The 23940-nt window shown below is 36.1% G+C and overlaps 1 protein-coding gene across 2 annotated transcripts in view; it reads left to right on the top strand.

The window, feature by feature from the left end:
• Nucleotides 1-23940, top strand: part of DIAPH3 (diaphanous related formin 3) — a 506525-nt gene that overhangs the window by 221476 nt on the left and 261109 nt on the right. For both annotated transcript variants that reach the window (XM_073014378.1, XM_073014377.1), the window contains one exon: nt 22963-23058. In XM_073014378.1, the coding sequence (XP_072870479.1) occupies nt 22963-23058 (96 nt within the window). The remainder of the gene's footprint in view (nt 1-22962; nt 23059-23940) is intronic.

Raw genomic sequence — 23940 nt, 5'->3', positions numbered from 1 at the left:
AGGGATGGAGGAAGATTTACCAAGCAAATGGAGAATAAAAAAAAAGCAGGGGTTGCAATACTAGTCTCTGATAAAACAGACTTTAAACCATCAAAGATCAAAAGAGACAAAGAAGGCCATTACATAATGGTAAAGGGATCACTTCAACAGGAAGAGCTAACTATCCTAAATATATATGCACCCAATACAGGAGCACCCAGATTCATAAAGCAAGTCCTTAGAGACTTACAAAGAGACTTAGACTCCCATACAATAATAATGGGAGACTTCAACACTCCACTGTCAACGTTAGACAGATCAACGAGACAGAAAGTTAACAAGGATATCCAGGAATTGAACTCATCTCTGCAGCAAGCAGATCTAATAGACATCTATAGAACTCTCCACCCCAAATCAACAGAATATACATTCTTCTCAGCACCACATCACATTTATTTCAAAATTGACCACATAATTGGAAGTAAAGCACTCCTCAGCAAATGTACAAGAACAGAAATTATAACAAACTGTCTCTCAGACCACAGTGCAATTAAACTAGAACTCAGGACTAAGAAACGCAATCAAAACCGCTCAACTACATGGAAACTGAACAACCTGCTCCTGAATGACTACTGGGTACATAACGAAATGAAGGCAGAAATAAAGATGTTCTTTGAAACCAATGAGAACAAAGATACAACATACCAGAATCTCTGGGACACATTGAAAGCAGTGCGTAGAGGAAAATTTATAGCACTAAATGCCCACAAGAGAAAGCAGGAAAGATCCAAAATTGACACTCTAACATCACAATTAAAAGAACTCGAGAAGCAAGAGCAAACACATTCGAAAGCTAGCAGAAGGCAAGAAATGACTAAGATCAGAGCAGAACTGAAGGAGATAGAGACACAAAAAACCCTCCAAAAAATCAATGAATCCAGGAGTTGGTTTTTTGAAAAGATCAACAAAATTGACAGACCGCTAGCAAGACCAATAAAGAAGAAAAGAGAGAAGAATCAAATAGACGCAATAAAAAATGATAAAGGGGATATCACCACCGACCCCACAGAAATACAAACTACCATCAGAGAATACTATAAACACCTCTACGCAAATAAACTAGAAAATCTAGAAGAAATGGATAATTTCCTGGACACTTACAATCTTCCAAGACTAAACCAGGAAGAAGTTGAATCCCTGAATAGACCAATAGCAGGCTCTGAAATTGAGACAATAATTAATAGCCTACCAACCAAAAAAAGTCCAGGACCAGATGGATTCACAGCTGAATTCTACCAGAGGTACAAGGAGGAGCTGGTACCATTCCTTTTGAAACTATTCCAATCAATAGAAAAAGAGGGAATCCTCCCTAACTCATTTTATGAGGCCAACATCATCCTGATACCAAAGCCTGGCAGAGACACAACAAAAAAAGAGAATTTTAGACCAATATCCCTGATGAACATCGATGCAATAATCCTCAATAAAATACTGGCAAACCGGATTCAGCAGCACATCAAAAAGCTTATCCACCATGATCAAGTGGGCTTCATCCCTGGGATGCAAGGCTGGTTCAATATTCGCAAATCAATAAACATAATCCAGCATATAAACAGAACCAAAGACAAGAACCACATGATAATCTCAATAGATACAGAAAAGGCTTTTGACAAAATTCAACAGCCCTTCATGCTAAAAACGCTCAATAAATTCGGTATTGATGGAACGTACCTCAAAATAATAAGAGCTATTTATGACAAACCCACAGCCAATATCATACTGAATGGGCAAAAACTGGAAAAATTCCCTTTGAAAACTGGCACAAGACAGGGATGCCCTCTCTCACCACTCCTATTCAACATAGTGTTGGAAGTTCTGGCTAGGGCAATCAGGCAAGAAAAAGAAATCAAGGGTATTCAGTTAGGAAAAGAAGAAGTCAAATTGTCCCTCTTTGCAGATGACATGATTGTATATTTAGAAAACCCCATTGTCTCAGCCCAAAATCTCCTTAAGCTGATAAGCAACTTAAGCAAAGTCTTAGGATACAAAATTAATGTGCAAAAATCACAAGCATTCTTATACACCAGTAACAAACAAACAGAGAGCCAAATCATGAATGAACTTCCATTCACAATTGCTTCAAAGAGAATAAAATACCTAGGAATCCAACTTACAAGGGATGTAAAGGACCTCTTCAAGGAGAACTACAAACCACTGCTCAGTGAAATAAAAGAGGACACAAACAAATGGAAGAACATACCATGCTCATGGATAGGAAGAATCAACATCGTGAAAATGGCCATACTGCCCAAGGTTATTTATAGATTCAATGCCATCCCCATCAAGCTACCAATGAGCTTCTTCACAGAGTTGGAAAAAACTGCTTTAAAGTTCATATGAAACCAAAAAAGAGCCCACATCTCTAAGACAATCCTAAGTCAAAAGAGCAAAGCTAGAGGCATCACGCTACCTGACTTCAAACTATACTACAAAGCTACAGTAACCAAAACAGCATGGTACTGGTACCAAAACAGAGATATAGACCAATGGAACAGAACAGAGTTCTTAGAAATAATACCACACATCTACAGCCTTCTGATCTTTGACAAACTTGAGAGAAACAAGAAATGGGGAAAGGATTCCCTATTTAATAAATGGTGCTGGGAAAACTGGCTAGCCATAAGTAGAAAGCTGAAACTGGATCCTTTCCTTACTCCTTATACGAAAATTAATTCAAGATGGATTAGAGACTTAAATGTTAGACCTAATACCATAAAAACCCTAGAGGAAAACCTAGGTGGTACCATTCAGGACATAGGCATGGGCAAAGACTTCATGTCTAAAACACCAAAAGCAACGGCAGCAAAAGCCAAAATTGACAAATGGGATCTCATCAAACTAAAGAGCTTCTGCACTGCAAAAGAAATTACCATCAGAGTGAACAGACAACCTACAGAATGGGAGAAAATTTTTGCAATCTACTCATCTGACAAAGGGCTAGTATCCAGAACCCACAAAGAACTCAAACAAATTTACAAGAAAAAAACAAACAACCCCATCAAAAAGTGGGCAAAGGATATGAACAGACATTTCTCAAAAGAAGATATTCATACAGCCAACAGACACATGAAAAAATGCTCATCATCACTGGCCATCAGAGAAATGCAAATCAAAACCACAATGAGATACCATCTCACACCAGTTAGAATGGCGATCATTCAAAAGTCAGGAAACAACAGGTGCTGGAGAGGATGTGGAGAAATAGGAACACTTTTACACTGTTGGTGGGATTGTAAACTAGTTCAACCACTATGGAAAACAGTATGGCGATTCCTCAAGGATCTAGAACTAGATGTACCATATGACCCAGCCATCCCATTACTGGGTATATACCCAAAGGATTATAAATCATGCTGCTATAAAGACACATGCACACGTATGTTTATTGTGGCACTATTCACAATAGCAAAGACTTGGAATCAACCCAAATGTCCATCAGTGACAGACTGGATTAAGAAAATGTGGCACATATACACCATGGAATACTATGCAGCCATAAAAAAGGATGAGTTTGTGTCCTTTGTAGGGACATAGTTGCCGCTGGAAACCATCATTCTTAGCATTCTATCACAAGAACAGAAAACCAAACACCGCATATTCTCACTCATAGGTGGGAACTGAACAATGAGATCACTTGGACTTGGGAAGGGGAACATCACACACCGGGGCCTATCATGGGGAGGGGGGAGGGGGGAGGGGGAGGGATTGCATTGGGAGTTATACCTGATGTAAATGATGAGTTGATGGGTGCAGCACACCAGCATGGCACAAGTGTACATATGTAACAAACTTGCATGTTATGCACATGTACCCTAGGACTTAAAGTATAATAATAATAATAAATAAATTAAAAAGAAAAGTAGATGCAACAAATGCTTATATGAAAAAATATGCAAGAATATTTATTTTAGTAATAGTGATAGGAAAGATTTATAAACAACTTAAATGCTCATTAACAAGGAAAATAGCTAAATTATGTATGATATGTAGCCAAATTATGGTACCAGGTGATATGCTATGAAGCTGTTAAATGTTGTTGATCTAGACATATGAACATGAAAAATTACCCTGGGTTTATTGCTTTGTGAAACAAGTAAAATGCAAAATAATGTATATTGTATGAGCTCTTTTAATTAAGGGAAAAACTCTTAAATTGTTTATTTGTATACATGTGTATCCATCTTTTTTGTTTATGTACACTCTTATACACTTATAAGCTTTTGTTAATAATAACTATGATTTCAATAGTTTCCTTTGGGGAATACTTGTATTAATGTGTGGGCAAACTTTACTTTTTAAAAATTGTACTTCTATATTGTTTGAATTGTTTTGCAATGAACTTTAAGAAATCAGTATCTTCCTAGAGGACAAATCTAGAATAATATGGCAATTAGCTGGAATAGCATGTTTAGTTTTTTAAAAATCCTTATATATTTTGATGTGTATTGTTTAACTAGAAAATAAAAAGGCAGCTTTGCCTTAGTCAATATAAATGAATCTAAAAAAATTGTTGCAAGATCTGAATCATTTGTTTTATTTTTGAAGTTACAACTTAGAAATGACCTTAGCTTTTCAAAGTGAAAGAAATTTTTGTCAAGTATATTACATACACAGGGTTCCATTAATTCAATAAACTCCGTTCAGAAAGCAATATATTTGATAGTTAATTATTCCAAATGGTGCCTGTGATCAAAGGGGATACTTGTTTGTAATGAAGGAAATCTGTGTAATGGTTATCCTGAAGAATATTTGCTCCAATGTGAGGATGGAAGTAATTGATGAAGTGAAAAATCATATATATCTTCTTCAGGCTTAGAAGGAGCAGCTTATGAAAAGCTGAGAAATCATTATGAGTATTTGAGAAACTAAGCCAAAAGAACTAAGTTTGGGGGTAAGATGTTAAATTTGATAATTTGAGATAAGGTATTATATAAGTCAATAGAAATACGTGTTTTATGTGTTATAATCCCTTTGGGCCTTTGCATGTACATATTGGGAAGAAATAGCTATTTTTCTACTGTCCTTCTCACTGCCTTATTTTTTGAAATTTGAAATCTAATATTTGCTTCTAGTATAGATTTTTTTCCTAATTGAGTTGCAGGGGATTTTATATCCAATGAGAATTTTTCAGTTGTTACTTGAAGAATCTAGTGAGATGTAGTAAATATTTTTTGAAAACATGTCTGCTGACTCTTTTAGTGCTTTTACATCTCCCATTAACCACTTACAAAGCAAGATGTTGTCACAAGCACACTTGTCTAAACATACTATGCACTATTTTTGTTCTCTAGCGCTTGCCCCATATTGGTAGAGGCTACTGTGAGATGGTCTTCCTGTGGAGGTCCAGACAGGAAGGTGGCCACAAATACCCTCTACTCTGGGGTCTCCAATATCTCTTTAGTTGTCTGTTACTCCCCAGGTGACTCTCCTCCAGCCCTGCACCATAAGGGAGGAGGAAGAGAGCACACCCTCCAGAGGTGTATCTGAATTCTGATTTTGCTCTTCTGATCCCCTGCAAGTTCTCCCTTGGTCTAGGAAGGGCTTTTGTGTCTTCCCTATGTCTGACACTCTGTCTTTTCTCATATGCTGCATCCTTCATAGCCACTGCTTATAGTAGCGCCCTGTTCTCAGTTTTATATAGTTAAAGGAATGTTTTGTGATTGCATTAAGTTTTTTTTTCCTGTAAGCACCCAGCTTTTGCAATTGAACCACATAGCTTTCAAGACTATTGTCTCACTGTAGATATTAACAGAAATCTAATTTTACACTCAGTGCTGAAGAATGACCTCTTATTCTAAGGTTTATCTTTTCTCCCCAGAGGAAATAAATGCCATTGATCCTGAAATGGCAAGGCTATGGGACAAATTTCAGAAAAGAAAAATATTAATCTCCAGTTATCATCTCCAATTATTATCTGGCTCCACTTTCTCTGCAGGGTAGAATGAATCTTAGTCATTCTGCTTTTAATTCCATTTAGTTCTTTTGTCATCACATTTGCAGTTTCTACTGATGGGCTAGATAGGCTTTGAATGGCCAGGATGGCATAAGCACAAGAATGAGTATCCAGAGTCCTCATTTTCGTTTGCCAGACCCTTAGCCTCTTATGGGTTAGTTTTCTTATTGGAAAATGAGATTTTTTTTTTTTTTTATTAGATGATATTCCACGGTCCATTTTAGTTGGGAAAAAAAGGATTTGAATCTTTCAGAAATTCAAGAAATTATATGAAATACAGATTTGATGTTTCCAAGATAAAGTAAAATAGTCTTAAGAATATGAATATGATTTATTAAAACATTTTAGAGATTAGAAATTTTGACATGAGCCAGAGAGTCCCAATTAATAGGTGTTCCTGGATGTCAGAGGTGTTCTGTTTAGTATTGTGTTTCTGTTCTCGTTGGCTTTTTGGTGTATGTCTTTCGAACAATAACTTTTACTGTCTGACATTTTCATGAGGCATTTAAAGTTAAAGATAGTTTTTAATTAGTTAGGTTGGGAAGTTTACAGTGAGGGATATTTCAGTTCTTGTAAAGATTCTTCTTCACTAAGATGTTAATTTTTCTCTGCCCAAGTGTCAGGTGGCCAAACGTAATTGTGAAGTAATTGAGTTTAAAGTGAGATTTCTAATACAATTTAAGCCATTGCATTCCTGTTAATGAAAAATTACCTCGCTCCCCATTTCACAATACAGCTCTGTTAAGCACGTTCTTCTTAATAGCAGATTTGGTTGTTACGCTGAAAGTAAGATTGTTTAGGGGGCTGGGGCAGGCTCGAAAATATTGGGAGATTTTGATTTTATAAGTAGCCTAACTTCAAATATGGACATTGGCAAGGGGATGAAAGTATTGCTTATTTTATATTCTTTGGAGTTTTTGTTGGGGCTTGGAGGATTATAAACCATCCAGGGATTTCTGAGTCCTGACTTAGCTTAGCTCTCCATTTTTCTTGTGGGATTCCTTGGTGAGATACACACACACACACACACACACACACACACACACACCCACACCTCATTCTGTCTGTACATACATATACATATGTATTGTTTAACTAGAAAATAAAAAGGTGACTTTGCCTTAGTCAATATAAGTCAATATGTATATACAGGGATCCACAACAAACCTAGATAAAGAGCCATTTCATTGTTAACTTGACTTTTGTCTGAATATTCCAGATACATCTTGCTGGTCTCTGGTCCTGGGTAAATGTTTTGAGGCTTTGAAGCATAAGGATGGCTGGGGTTTTCTTTCCAAAATCTAATTCTATACATTATCCATATACCACCTATCTTTATGCGACAAAGAACAAGAAGCTGAAGAGAGTCAGTTTCTGTGTAGGAAAAGATGAAGATCTTCCTTTCGTGTAAAAGTCTGCCCTGGCTTTATCACTATGCACCTTTAATGACAGAGTAATTGATATGGGCTACTACAAGCTTAGAAATCTAAGAGCTGGGTATTCAATGAAATAGGAATGTGATTAAGTTCTTGAAACATGGAATTGCCCAAGAATGAAATTCTTTGTACAATTTGGAGAGGAAATCCGGGTGAAAGGTAGAAGAGGAATCATTATTTTGTAACAGCAGTATCTATACCATCATGTAAATAGTCAAACCAGTGTATAAGTTTGAGGTGTTCAGTGAATAAGGACTAACTTTGCCTTTGAACAGCTCTTGAGAAAGAACGTATACATTTTAAATGATCCCAGTTTGGTCTGATTAATTTTACAACCACTTAGATTTTGTTCTTCATTTGACAAAGCAAAATATTGACTACATCATTCCTACATAAATTTTCAAATCAAGAGGTCAAATTAAAATGAGTGATTTGAAATCAAGCCTCATAAAGATTTTTTTTCTATTTTTAAATGTTGTGGTTAAGTATACATAACAAAATATTACCATTTTAACCATGTGTAAGTGCACAGTTCTGTGGCATTAGCAACACTAATGTTGTGTATCCATCAGTACCATCCGTCTTTAGAACTTCTCACCTTCTCCAGCTGATACTCTGTACCCATTGAATACTGACTCCCCATTCTCTACTCTCTCATAGGAAGATTATTTTTTAAAATATCATTTTCTAATCACAATATAAAATGAATCCTGCTAGTCTTCCTTTAACCTCTCCTCCTTATACTACTAGGGAAGTGTAAATGGAACATTTGGGTTGCAGTTCAATGGTACGGTGGAAAAGAGGTCTGTATGTGAGCTGAACATTTTATAAAAAATTTTTTTGTTTTGTTTTTCAAAACAAGATCTGCCACTGTTGCCCAGGCTGGAATGCAGTGGCATGATCTTAGCTCACTGCAGCCTCAAACTCCTGGGCGCAAGTGATCCTCCCACTTCATCCTCCTGAGTAGCCAGCACTACAGGCGCATACCACTATGCCCAGCTAATTTTTATGTTTTTTGTAGAGATGGGTACTCATTTTGTTGTCCAGGCTGGTCTTGAAATCCTGGCCTCAAATAGTAATCCAGCCTTGGCCTCCTAAGGTGCTGGGATTACAGGCTTGTGCCACTGTAAGCCGGGTGTTATAAGTAGCTATATAGGATGTACACAACACAAGCTCCAGCCAGAAGGTAAGATAACATAGAACTACAAATTTTAACAGCCCAGATTAACAGAAATTCCAAATTCAGGAGATTGTGGGGACAGAAACTAGCACAGAATAGTTGATTCTAGAGCACAGATTGGGCAAATAATGGAACTCCAAGTAGCTAGACTAATTGGAGACCAGAATAATCTGGAATGCTAACTGGAGCATTATTCTTAGAGCACAGGAATAACGATTCAATAACTGAGAAACTGGGCAAGTGACTTGAATTCCCAACTGAGCTATCAAAAACAAGAACATAAAAACAGAGAGAGGATAACTACATATCAGAAAGTCTAGATAATAAAAGTTGAGTTCAGTTGAACAAATACCTAGGTATTGTCTCTACCTTGTCCGCCTTTTTTCTACCCTGGCACATTCACACCCCATGCCCCACAGAATAAAGCATTTTCTTTCTTTTTTTGCTTCCCCTCCTCTCCCCAACCTTCCCTCTCTCCCAATACAGGATCACAAAATTATGGGCAGGCCGTCATCAAATATAGAAGTAAGTTTATTGTAAAATTCTACTACTTAAGCTTGACCATTTTGCTATGGGTGTAATTTTTTTTCAGTATTTTGGAATAATGGTCATTTTTGTGTCAGATCACTTCTCTTCTATCAAGTTTTGGATAATCACTCTGGGTGGTTTTTAAAATTTTTTTTTTATTTTTTTTGAGATGGAGTCTTGCTGTGTTTCCCAGGCTGGAGTGCAGTGGCGCGATCTCAGCTCACTGCAAGCTCGGTCTCCCAGGTTCACACCGTTCTCCTGCCTCAGCCTCCCGAGTAGCTGGGAGTACAGGTGCCCGCCACCACGCCTGGCTAATTGTTTTTGTATTTTTAGTAGAGACGGAGTTTCACCATGTTAGCCAGGATGGCCTCGATCTCCTGACCTCGTGATCCGCCCGCCTCGGCCTCCCAAAGTGCTGGCATTACAGACCACTGCACCTGGCCACTCTGGCTGTTTTGATGATTGTGTTCTGTTTTCCCCAGGAATACACCAGGATGGTCTGCCCATGATTTAATATGGCATTCCTTTTTATCTGTTGGTTAATATAATGTGCTGTTACTTTTTCTATTCTCAAGTTGCTTAGCATTGTTTGTACAAATACTAGTAAGTTGGTTTATCAACTCTTTCCATTCAACACCATGCTAGAAATCTTGAATTACCTGTGTTATCATTTGGATTTAATTCTTCTAAATTAGGAATGTACACTGAGTTCTCATTCATGACTGTTCTCCTCTCTTGTACTTTCTCTTGTATATGCCTTTGGATGTCATACATTAACTTTCAGAGTTGGCTTTGTAATTTATTTTAGCAGAGATATATTTCTACCTTCTGATGCCATCAGAGAACATATGAGAGGATGTTATACGTAAAAATAGTGGAAAAAATATTATTTATTTATTTATTTATTTATTTATTTATTTATTTATTTTGAGATGGAGTCTCTCTCTGTTGCCCAGGCTGGAGTGCATTGGCATGATCTCGGCTCACTGCAAGCTCCTCCTTCTGGGTTCACGCCATTCTCCTGCCTCAGCCTCCGAAGTAGCTGAGACTACAGGCGCCCGCCACCATGCCCAGCTAATTTTTTGTATTTTTAGTAGAGACGGGGTTTCACCGTGTTAGCCAGGATGGTCTCAATCTCCTGACCTCGTGATCTGCCCGCCTCAGCCTCCCAAAGTGCTGGGATTACAGGCATGAACCGTTGCACCCAGCTGAAAAAATTATTTTTTATGAATGTACATGTGTTGTTCCACGATTGGGAAACACCAGCATTCAAGAAGAATTCACAGGGGCCAGATACTAGAAGTATTTCTTATGGTGGGGAGATTTTGAGGACACATGAAAATTTAGGGATGTTTTCTTGAGAAGTTGTGATGAGCCAAGAGAGATCATGTTAGAACAGGATTCAGTTTTCTTTCAGTCGGGTTTTTAACTCTCTTTCCTGATATCTTTTACTTCTCTTAGTCCTTAGATCCATTCGGTCAGAGCTCATCTCAAATTGCAATGAACCCAATTAACACTAAGATATATGTGATAAATAGGCTTAACTTTTCAGGATTATTTTTCTCCCTAATCTACAGCTTGTGAATTTAAAAAGTTGTTTCATCTGCAAATTTGAATGGTGTTAATATTTTATTTGATTTGAACTCTTGTTTTTCTGCTAGTTAAATCTTTCGTTATGAGGGGACGATTATACCCAAGGAAACGTCAATAAAATGGTTCTTTTTGTAGGGTTCATACTTTTGAGATGAGCAAAGTTGCTAATTTAGACGATCCTTGGATATTAAACAGTTTTTATGAAATATTTTGATTTTTAATTTCTTATAGGAATAAAGAGGTAGGGGAAGCATTCTTTAGGTCATCTTTGTAAAAATCGTTTTTGTTTTGAGGTGTATACTTTAAGTTTTTTTAACAGAATATTTCCCAATACTTTAACAGTTCTTTTGTACATATAACTGTGGTTAAAAAAATCTAGATATACCCATAATGAAGGGTTTATTAAGTAGTGAGGTTCTTATTCCTGTGCATATAGGACTTGAGTTGTAGAGAAAAGACTATTTGCTTTGTGACTTTGTCTGGTGAAACAGAATGTCACAGAAAGAGAAATATGCATTTATCTGCTACATTTTTGATGATTGCTACAGTTGAAATACTCTGTTTCACAAAATTTTATTTAGGGTTTCAGCTACTCTTTCTATATATTATATAATTATTAGCCTTGAATTGTCAAACAGACTTCTTTTTGCTAGTAAAATATGCTGATTCGTTATGGCAGTCATATATTAGTATTTGAATAGAAAAATAGCCTGTTTCTCCACTGATTATTTTATATGTTTTTAGGTACATACCCATTTATTTATGTGCCTAGAAATATTAAAACTTGGTTTGAGAGGCCAGATATGACTAAAGTGATTTATACAATGTGGTTTTCAATACCAAAGCATTTACTTCGATGTTTTCCCAAGGGTCTATTGCCAACTCACAAAAACATTCCAAATTTTTTCACTTTTTTCCCTATGTATTCTGAATCATTTGCTTTTGAGCTACTTAAACCTTCTTTGAAACCATATTGTCCTATCAACCACCAATGTTGTTAACTCTCAGAAATTTAGTTTTTTTCTCAGTCATTTGCCTATTCTCCATTTCTGACCTTCAAGTTTCAGATTATCAGGTATATTCCATTTACTATATGGCTGAATAACTGAACCCTATCCAAAGTTACCTACTACTTGAGAGGCAGTGATAGGCAAATTCTTGACTTTTCCTTTGGAAGTAGAATCTTCCTTCTGTATTTGCAGGGGATTATTTCCAGGAACCCAACAAATACTAAAATCCACACATACTCAAGTCCTAAAGTTGATTCTGCCCAGCCTGCAGTTGACCTTCAATATCCATGGGCTTTGCTTCTTGAGAATACTGTAGTTTCAGTCTGTGCTTGATTGCAAATGGGAATCTGCCAGTATGGAAAGCTGACTACATTTATTGAAAAATATCTGCTTATAAGTGTACCTGTGCAGTGCAAGCATGTGTTGTTCAAGAGTCAACTATATAGTTATTTCCCAAAGCTTTAAATCCTGTTCAGTGTGTTCTGGAGACTAAACATTTCTCTTCCCTCCCTCAGGCCTATTCAGTTTCCCACTAACTGTTCTGGTGAACATGTACAGGAAGGGAAAATTTGGATCAAGTGTAAATGCAAAGTGTAGGGAGTTATCCTTACTAATGTGCTTGGTTGCAGACTGCTTTCCTCATGCAGATTCCCTGTCCTAGAGGATACTCTAGGCTTGCTGTGTGGTGGTCAGTTCCTGGTCTCAGGACTGCTCATAGCCAAGCCTTGTGCCACCTTCAGCAAGTAACTTATATTCTCTGTGCTTAGGTTTCCTGATTTATAGAATGAAGTGATTAAAGTCCGTACTGAAGGGCTGTTCTGGTTCAAAAATTTGTATCTTTTAAATTTTGATACTCTTTATCAGCCTCTTAGAATCTTATGAGTTAGAAAGCAAAGAAAAATAACAGCAATTATGCAAATATTTCATAGATGTCTCCTCATTTGAAGACTGTTAGGGACTGGTGTTTTTCATTTTCTAGACAAATTATTTTGCTTACTTTATTTTTTTAGTTGAGTTGAATTTATTGACTTCTCTCTATGTCATAGAGAAGAATGCTTGCTTATTTAATCAGACATACTTATTTTCATCCTCTTAAGGCTAGTGTAATTACAGTCTATTTAAAAAGGTAATTTATTATAAACATTAACATGTAAAATTTAATAATATCTGTGCTAAAGACATACCAGAAAAAAAGCTTAAAATGCTTAATATTTTAAATGCATATTGTCATAAGATACATTTAACCAGGGAGCACCAAGAAAAGCAGAATAAACACTTATTAGTAACATTTGCTGATTTAAAATACTCAGTTATAGAAAGAGAAAGGTGTTTTTTTTATTACCTTTTATGCCTATACTGACTACTAAAACATTTAAAACTGCATATTCTAAGGTGTTTTTTCTTTTGCAATGGTGAAATAATGTATGGTAACATTTATATGGAGTCTAACTCCTAGAAAGCTATATTTTTAATCAATCTGATTAATAGATTAATCAATCTGATTATGTACTAATATGTATAACCATGTGACATGGAATTATGATTTTTTAAATGGAAAGTTTAGTATGAAAGAAAAGATTTTGAAAGGATATTCTTTATATAATTTTGTGACTATTTTTGAAACTTTGAAAATAGAAAAAGAATGAAGTGAAAATGTAATTAAAAGAGACTTTTTCAGTTCATGGCTCTTGGCAACATAGAAACTTTTGTCATCTTTGACTTCATTCTGACATAAAACCCTTATAAAATGCGGCATATGCTATGTTAGTGATCAGAACAGTTTTTGAACAGTATTAATCTTCTCTTGGAAAAATGGAGCCTTACACAGCATCTCTAGGAAGTAAGATTAAACACAGAACTCTAATGGCAACAAAGCTAGATCACAAGTATAGATGGCACTAATAATCTGACTTTATGATTCAGAGTTTCATGTTATATTTGAGAAAATCTAGTATTTCAGAGTAAATGTATTTTGAACTGGCTTTAGAAGAATAGCTCCACCGATTCATGGGTTTGAGCCTAAAGTGTGCTTTACTCTTGAATGCTAAATTGTGTTTATGGACTCTGATTGTACTCTTCTTTGTCACCACAGGGGGAGGGTTACATGAAGGTATTTATTATCTCACTTCATGTTCATAACTACTCGTAGAGGGACAGTGTCCCTATATCATAGATGAGGAATCACAGCCATAATGAGGTTTAGTGACTAGTATGTGGCGGGCTGGGATGTAGAACCTGCTGCAGGATACCAGGACTGAGTTCTCTGAAGGAGGACCCTGCCCTTCCTCCAGACATGCTAGTATTTTACCAGAGGTTTTGCCAGCATGACTAACGGAAATAGTATTCTGTATAAAAACTTTATTCTCACTAAATGTCCTCCTTTATTCTCATTCGTTGTTAATTCATCCTTATTGTTGCCAACATTAGGTTATCAGTGATCTTTGCATAAAACATTTTTGCTGGTTTTCCACTGATGCAGCCCTGATTGCATTAAAAAATAAAAAAACAAAACAAAACAAAACAAAAACCCTCTTGTTATCTCTTAATATGAAAGATTTTTCCAAATCAATCTTTTTGGATAATAGACTCATTATCTGGCTTCATATCAACAAAAAAGTATTTCTCTTTTGGTTTTAAAATTTCTATTGTCTTCTCTCTTAGGCAATTCTGCTGCTTTGTATCCCTTTGTCCATATTCTCACTCTCTAAGTTCCATTGATCCTTTGTCCCAACAATCCTATGACTATATGATAGCAGCGAAGATGGGAGAAGAGCATTATTTTACTGGGTATATACTCACTATCCTGAGTATCCTGATACATTAAATTCAATAAGAGTCTAATTTGTCATTTTTATTTTCAAAAGGTAGAATTGGTTAAATTATGTCAGTGTCTTATTTGGAGGTTGAAGCGGTGAAGGTTGCTTGTATTTGTTTTTTTTAAAACTGTGACACCTAATGTACTTCATAGATAGTGAAAAGAATATTGGAGTCCAAGTCAGGTGGTCATCATTCTTTTATCAGATTTGTTGCTTAAAATTAACCTAAGCATTATTTTTTCTTATTGTGATGATGATGATGACAATGATAGTAGTAGTAGTATTAGGATGACTATAATGAGAATTATATAGGAAACAGAAACAGAAAGCATTCGGTGCAGTACTTAATAGGTGTTCAAAAAATGTGATTTAAAATTTACAGTTACTGTGTCTTTAACATTTTTCTTTAGGTAGACTATGAAATGTTTCAGAATGTAAAAGGATACTGATAATGATGAGAAAAATAAACATTTAAAAAAGTTACAGGCCGGGCGCGGTGGCTCAAGCCTGTAATCCCAGCACTTTGGGAGGCCGAGACGGGCGGATCACGAGGTCAGGAGATCGAGACCATCCTGGCTAACACGGTGAAACCCCGTCTCCACTAAAAAATACAAAAAACTAGCCGGGCGAGGTGGCGGGCGCCTGTAGTCCCAGCTACTCGGGAGGCTGAGGCAGGAGAATGGCGGGAACCAGGGAGGCGGAGCTTGCAGTGAGCTGAGATCCGGCCACAGCACTCCAGCCTGGGCGACAGAGCGAGACTCCGTCTCAAAAAAAAAAAAAAAAGTTACAGTCTACTCTTAAGAATAAAGACAAGAAAATAAAACGTATATATTTTCTGAGAAGTTGAGGATTGCTATTTGGTCAGGTTAAGGAAGGGAATCCTACTAACTTTTTTATTAGCCTTCATCTGAAAATTTTAACTAATACAATAAGACCAGAAACAAAGTTTAAATTCTGGGAATAAGGAGATGAAAGTGTCGTTATATGGTACCTGGAAAACCTGTGACAGTCAATGGAGTAGTTACTAGGACTGATACCTGTATCATCATTCCCATTTTCTCTTCTCATCTGTATGTCCAGCTGCCTCTTGTACATGACTATGTGGATACAGAAGAGCTTCTGTAACTGGACATGTTTTAAACTGGACTAGTGTCCAAACCTGTTCCTCATTTGTTGCTGAATTAAATAAACATCACCATCGTTTATCTAAATAAACATCATCATTATCATCTATCTGATAGCTTAAGCCTGAGTATCCTCTTTTTATTCTCTTTTACTCTGCCGATTCATACATACACACACACAAGTGACCATATATATGTCCATCCAAAAGATATTTGTTGAGTACCTGATGTGTTCCAGGCTTTAATCTTGGTGCTAAGAATATAGTGGCAATCAAAGTTTCTGCCTCTAAGGGTCTTATTTTCTAATGGAGGAAGTGGGACAATATCAAATTTATGATATGTAAGGAGTAAGTGCTTTGAAGGAGAAAAAAGGCAGAGCAATGTTGATACGGAACACCAGGTGAAGAGTTTGCTTTCTATATAAGGCAGTAAGGGAAGGCTTTACCAATAAGTTTTAGCAGGATTCATTTGCTGCACTGTAGTGGAGAGACTACAGCTGGTTAAGCCTGAAAGCAAGGAGATTAGTTAGAAACAAGTTGTGGTCCAGATGAAAAAAGATGTTAGCCACAAAAAGAAATTGTACCAGGGCGATGGTGAGGAGTGATTACTTTAGTGAATATTTTGGAGTTAGAATCGACTAGATTCACTGATGGATTGGATATTATTGTGAGGGGAATAGTAGCAAAAATTCAAGTGTTTGACTTGAAAATAGCAAAAAGAACATTCCCATTTTTTTAAGCTGAAGAAAATAGGAGAGCAGGTATGGAGGTAGGCACGTATATGTCAGGAGTTTGCTTTTGGGCATGTTAAGTACAGTTGCTCATTAGACATCCAAATAAAGATATTGAGAGAGAGTAGTTGGTTGTTCAAGTCTGGAGTTCAAGAGACAAATTTGGGCTAGATCAATAATTAGTCTATTTCCCACTATAGAGTCTACTTTTGGAACTCATCCACACTCCCCCTGTTGTTACTGCCCTTGGTGAAGGTACCCTTTACTTTCTTTTGGATTACTGTCAACTTCCTTCAGTCCTGCCCGTCTATTGTTATTTTCGCCATTCTTCTTCTTTTTTTTTTTTTTTTTTTTTTTTTGAGACGGAGTCTCGCTCTGCCGCCCAGGCTGGAGTGCAGTGGCCGGATCTCAGCTCACTGCAAGCTCCGCCTGCCGGGTTCCCGCCATTCTCCTGCCTCAGCCTCCCGAGTAGTTGGGACTACAGGCGCCCGCCACCGCGCCCGGCTAGTTTTTTGTATTTTTTAGTAGAGACGGGGTTTCACTGTGTTAGCCAGGATGGTCTCGATCTCCTGACCTCGTGATCCGCCCGTCTCGGCCTCCCAAAGTGCTGGGATTACAGGCTTGAGCCACCGCGCCCGGCCGCCATTCTTCTAAACTACCTTCTTTAGCCTGAGTTTTTCCTAAAATGTAGTTCTCCTGCTGTATCATGTGCTTAAATCTTCAGTGGCTCCTCATTACTGTGAGAATAAAATCCAAATGTCTTATTCTGTCTTAAAATATCTTGTGTGATCTGGTACCTGACTCATTTCTGGTGTCATTTATTTCTGTTTATATTTTCTGTTCTTCTTATCCTCACATCTTTCAGTGCCTTTAGAGTTTTTGCACCTTTACACCGTCAAATACTATCCTTCTATTATTGTGTCTTTGCCACATATCCCCACCTTCTTACCTGGCTGACTCCTTTTTCCTTTCAAGCTTTGCTTAGGTATTTAACCTAAAAGGACTATTTTTGACAAGTATGTTTAGGGTGCTCTTCTTTATTCTTGTGTAGTTCTCACTATAACATCACTAATACATCTACGTATTATAATTGTCATTTATTTTGTAGTCACTTCAATTAGACCTTAAATTCTTTGAAGCAAGGAATTTCTCTATCTTGTCTAGCATTGTATCTTTGTTGCCTAACACAGTCTCTTTTAGTTGCCTAATACATTTTTTTTTATCTGAATGAAAGACAAAATAAGTAAAATCCTGATTATAAAATGTGTATGCAAAATTAGGCAAAGTTTCTACATAATACCTAGGACTATAAATTAAATGTCCTTTTGATACTTAACACTTAACAAAAAATATACAGGTCATGCATGAAGAACAGTGTGCTAAGTTGAATAATTATAAACACATGCCATGTTTATGATAAGGAAGTTCGGAAATTGTCAAGATATCAAATCTCTCAGAATCTATTTACAATTGCCTTGCAATTCAAATACAATTTAAATGGATTTTATTTTTAGATCTTTTGGGTTGCTCTAAAGTTCGTGTGGATAAATAAATGAGGGCCGGGCGCGGTGGCTCACACCTGTAATCCCAACACTTTGGGAGGCCAAGGCAGGTGGATCACTTGAGGCCTGGAGTTCGAGACTAACCTGGCCAACTGGTGAAACCCCGTCTCTATTTTAAAAAAAAATACAAAAATTAGCTGGGCATAGTGGCATGCGCCTTTAGTCCCAGCTACTCAGGAGGCTGAGGCAGGAGAATCGCCTGAACCCGGGAGGAGGAGGTTGCAGTGAGCCGAGATCGCACCACTGCACTGTGGCGTGGGCGACAGAGCAAGACTCCATCTCAAAAAAGCAAACAAAAAAATGCACAAAATTTAGATATGGAGAAAAATAATTTGAACAGCCAATGAATAAAATGTATCATAAATCTATAGTACGTAAGACAGGGTGATAGCAGTGTTAACAGTAGCACAGGGAATAATGGAGCAGAACTAGTAGCCCAGAAAAATAGAAATAACATATCTAGACACTAAGTATATGGTCAAAGTGTAACTTAAAATCAGTTGAGAAAGATGGTTAGTTACATAAAATGACACAGAAATATCAAATGATTGGAAAATGGAAAATTTGATTCTTATGCTATGTACCAAAATATGTAATTGTAATATACAGGTTGAATATCCCCTATCTGAAATGCTTCAGACCAGAAGTGTTTTGTATTTTAGATTTTGGAATGTTTGTATAATACTTACTGATTGAGCACCTGTAATCCAAATCTCTCTAATCTGAAATGCTCCAATGAACCTTTCCTTTGAACATAACCTTTGAGTGCCATCTTGATGCTCAAAGTTTCAGATTTTGGAGCATTTTAGATTTTGAACTTTACCTTTAGTGGTTTACATATCTACCAAAACACATTGCTACATTCTTTTTTCTTATCAAGTTCCCAATTTTGTCCAATAGTGACCTTGCCACCTCCACTGTGGGACTGCCATACGATCACATGTGCCACCTGACTGTTATTGCCAGTGCCCAAGTACAACCCCCAGGGACCCAAGGACTGGTCTTCCCAGAACCTATGTTTGCTGCCCAGGGAATTAAGGACTGATGTGGCTAGAGCCTGCTGGTATCCATATACATGCCACCTGGGCTCAAGGACAGACCCACTTTGGGTCTGGCTCTTCATCTTCATCACTAGGAAAATCATACCAAAGCCTCCACAAACAACTGCAGCCTAAGCCACTGAGGAAATCTCAGACACAGCTGGTGATTATAGCTGAATAAATCACACAGAGACTATGTGGCTGCTCCCACCCAAAACTCCAAACACTCTACTAAATTGATGCTGTAAATCTACTCTATAAAATTAGAAGTCATTATTACAGGAGGTGCATGGATATCACTATAGGGACACACACAAAAAAAAAACATGAAAAAGAAAAGAAACATGATACCTCAAAGGAACATAGTAATTCTCCTGCAGCACACCCCAAATAACAAGAAATTTATAAAAGACCTGAAAGGGAATTCAAAATAATGATCGTTACAGAACTCCATGAAACACAGAGAACACAAGTAGACAATATAAAGAAATCAGGAAAACAATTGATTAGAATGAGAAATTCAACAAAGAGATAGATATAAAAAAAGAGCCAAATAGAAATTCTTGAATTGAAGAATTCAATAAAGGAAATAAAAAATACAACCAAGATCTTTATCAGTAGACTAGGCAACGAAAAGAAGTAATTTCTGATTTTGGAAATAGGTCTTTTGAAATAACCCAGACAAACCAAAAAAAAAAAAGAAAAAAGAAAAATAGAGAAAAAGATTTAAGAAAGTCTGTGTGACATGTGGGACACAATTAAGCAAATATATATTTGTGTTTTGGGATTACTGGAAGGAGAAGAGATGGAAAAAGGCATAGACAACCTATTTAATGAAGTAATAGCTGAAAACTTTCTAAGTCTTGGGAAAGAAATAGACATCCAGATACACGAAGCTCAAAGATTCCCAAATAGATTCAACTCAAAAAGTCTTCTGTGAGACATATTATATTCAAATTTTCAAAAGTCAATGGCAAAGAATGCATTATAAAAATAGCAAAAGAAAAGTGTCAAGTCACATGTAAGGGAATCCCCATCAGACTAACATCAGTTTTTTTAGCAGAAAACTTACTGGCTGGGAGAGAATTGGATGATACATACAAAATGCTTAAAGAAAAGAACTGTAAGATAAGAATACTTTACTCAGTATAGCTATTCTTCAGAGATGAGGGAGAAATAGTCTTTCCCAGTCAAGCAAACACTGAGGGAATTCATCACCACTAGACTCCTTGCTTAAGGGAGTCATATATCTGGAAGCAAAGAAAGCTGTATCTACCACTGTTAAAACACATAAAAGTGTAAAACTCCCTATAGAGCAGATACACAAATGAGAAAGGACGCAAATATTGTTACTACAGAAACCCACCAAACTGCAAAGATAAACAGAGAGGAAGAGAGGAACAAAGCATATACAAAACAATCAGAAAATGATCAACAAAATGACAGGCGTAAGTGCTCACCCATTAGTAATGACCTTGATTATAAGTAGTATAAATTATCTAATTAAAAGTTATAGACTGTCTGAATGGATTAAAAAATATGCTGCCTACAACAACTCACTTCACCTGTAAAGATACACAGTGACTGAAAGCAAAGGGATTGAAAAAAATGTATTGTATATAAATGAAAAGCAAAAGTGTGCAGGAATAAACTACACTTGTATCAGTCAAAATGGATTTTGTCAAAAAAGATAAAAAGAGACAAGATCATTATATAATAATAAAGGGACCAATTCAGCATGAGAATATAGCAGTTTTAAATGTATACATGCCCAATGCCAGAACACCCAGATGTTTAAAGCAGATGTCTACAAGGAGAGAGACACTCCAATATAGTTGTAGTTGGAGAATTTAACTTTCAGCATTTGTCAGACCATCTAGCTAGAAAATTGTCAAATAAATATCAATCTGAAACTGCACTGTAGACCAAATGGATCTAATAGACATTTATAGAACATAGCATCCAGTAGGTGCACAACACACATCTTCTCTTCAGTGCATGGAACACTCTCCAGAATAGACCATTTGTTAGGCCAGAAAACAAGTTTCAACAAATTTTCAAAAATCAAAATTATATTAAGTACTTTTGTAGCTCACAATGGAGTAACACTAGAAATCAATAACAGGAACTTTGGGAACTTTTCAAATAATATGGAAATTAAACAGCTTGCTTCTGTAATGTACAATAAGTCACAAAGAAATTAAGAAAATAAAAAATATTTCTGAAATGAGTTAAAGTAGAAACAAAATATACCAAAACCTTTGGAATATAGCACAAACAGTACTAGGAGGGAAGTTTGTAGCAAAAAATGCCTACATAAAAAAATAGATTGCAATTCAAGAACTTAGTGATGTATTTTAAGGAACTAGGAAAAGAACAAACCAAACCCAAAGTTAGTAGAAGGAAACAAATAATAAAGTTCAGAGCAGAACTAAATGAAATAGAGACAAAAAAGAAGACACATTGCTGGGTGAGGTGGCTCACACCTGTAATCTCAGCACTTTGGGAGGCTGAGGTGGGAGGATCACTTGAGGGCAGGAGCACTTGAGGATAGGAGTTCAAGACTGGCCTGGGCAACATAGTGGGACTCTGTCTCTATGAAAAATAAAAAGAAATTAGTTGAATGTGGTGGCACACATCTGTAGTCCCAGCTACACAGGAGGCGGAGGTGGGAGGATCAATTGAGCCTGAGAAGTCAAGGTTACAGTGAACTCTGATCATGCTGCTGCACTCCAGCCTGGGTGACAGAATGAGACCCTGTCTCAAATCAAACAAACAAACAAAAAACAAACAATATGAGATTAAGAAATAAAAAGTTGTTTTTTTAAAAAAAGATTAAATTGATAAACCGTTAGAAGAAAAAATAGAGAAAACCCAAATAAATAAAATCGGAATCACAAAAGGAGATACTACAACTGATACCACAGAAATAAAAAGGATTGTTAGAGGCTAATTATGAACAAATGTTTGCCAACACATTGGAAAACCTAGAAGAAATGAAGAAATTTCTGGACACTTAGCTACCAAGATTGAATCAGAAACAATAGGAAACCTGAACAGACCAATAATGAGTAAGGAAATTGAATCAGTAGTAAACAATCTTCCAACAAAGAAGGGCCCAAGACTGGATGGCTTCACTGCTGAATTCTACCAAGGTTTTAAGGAAGAACTAACACCAATTCCTTTCAAAATATTACAAAAATATGAAGAGGAGAGAATTCTTCCTAACTCATACTACAAGGCCAGCTTGACACTGATACCAAGACAAGACAAGGACCCAACATAAAAAGAAAACTTAGACCAATATTCCTGATGAATTTAGATGCAGAAATCCTCAACAAAATAGCAGCAAAACAAATCCAACAGTACCTCAAGAAGATAATACACTATGATCAAATGGGATTTATTTCAAGGATGCATAGATGATTCGACATTCACAATCAATAAAATCTATTATTTTAATTTTCCATAAGCCATGTTTTTAAATAAGAATGATATTGTACATTAGACATAAAATGACTGTGTTTTAGTTAGCATTCTTAGAGCTAGCTTCATAATCCAATTTAAAAATATAATCCAATTAATATACTTGCAACTTGAGTGCAGGTATATTAATTTTTATAACTGTGTCCTGTATGCTATTCAAATGAGCTAATTGTAGTTATTCTTAAACCCAATGGTATTGGTTTCCGTAGTATACATGTTTTTTTGTTGCTTTTCCTGTTAGACTTTCAAATACTTACTTTCCATAGTTTCTCTGACATAAAAGCTCCCAGTTTCTATCTTCAACAGTTCAGGTCTTGGGATATCTATTGTTTTATTTATTTTTATAACTTTTATTTAGAAGAGTTACATCCTTTTTAGCTTATTTAATGATAGAAGTTCACTTTTTACACTTTTGTATTTGAATGAATTACTGACCCTAACATGGACCTACTCTTGGTTTTACAGAGAGAAGAGAAGAGGAAGATACTGAAGAGAATAAATCAATTAAGAAAAAAATTAAAGAACTTAGGTTTCTAGATTCTAAAATTGCCCAGAACCTTTGTAAGTATCATATTATACAATACCATTGAAAGACAGTGGAAATATTTCTTTAAATGATTTCATTTTCTTTAAGACCGATTATTCATTATTTGCTATTTTCATTTTGTTATTATATGCATGATAAATTCACAAATAACTCCTTTAGGTAAATTATGGGATTAAATGCTTCAAAAGATAAGTGCATATTAGAAAATATAAATAAGAAAAGGTTTTAAAATGAAATTCTACCTTTCATAACTGAAGAAAAACTATTCTTTAAAGTCCCTTTTTTAAAATATAAAAATAAAGACTTAAGGAATTTAGCCAATGACATCATATTTGAAAAAAATTGGTAATGTATTGCTTCTTTTATAACTCTGAATTTAATATTTGTGATACTTGGCTACACATAAAGGAGGTTAGAATATTAACGGAACTAAGGATGGTGGGTAAAGTGAATTCAGTTATCCCATCTGAGCAGTTCAAAGCCTTTTCTCAAAAGTTCTGAGTAGAAATATTTTAGATTTAATTACTGTTACAGGAGCTAAATACGGAGTGTTGAATTATCTTCTTGACCAAATTACTGTGAAAGAAGAAGGCAAATAGTTTTGCTCTTAACTCATTTCTAGCTACTCTAAGTTCATCAAAGGTAGTTATGCTTAGAGATGATGTACTGTGGTCTGTAATATCACTTTCTGATGGTGCAAGAGGGATATAAATAATGTGGAAAATCTAGAGTGATGACGAATTAACATGGTTTTTAGTCTGTCCCTCAATTATTACATGCCTCAGCTGAGCCTTTAGCAAATACTGGAATAAAACAGTTCTTCAGCAAGAGGATAAAGATCTATGCTACTGATTAAAGAGGGAGTTACGTTAGAGGCAATGTATCCAAATGGTAGA

The sequence above is a fragment of the Chlorocebus sabaeus genome, chromosome 3 (assembly GCF_047675955.1).
Source record: "Chlorocebus sabaeus isolate Y175 chromosome 3, mChlSab1.0.hap1, whole genome shotgun sequence".
NCBI classification, from domain to species: Eukaryota; Metazoa; Chordata; class Mammalia; order Primates; family Cercopithecidae; genus Chlorocebus; species Chlorocebus sabaeus.
The sequence above is the reverse complement of the archived record's forward strand: the minus strand, read 5'-3'. Positions and strand labels throughout refer to the sequence as shown.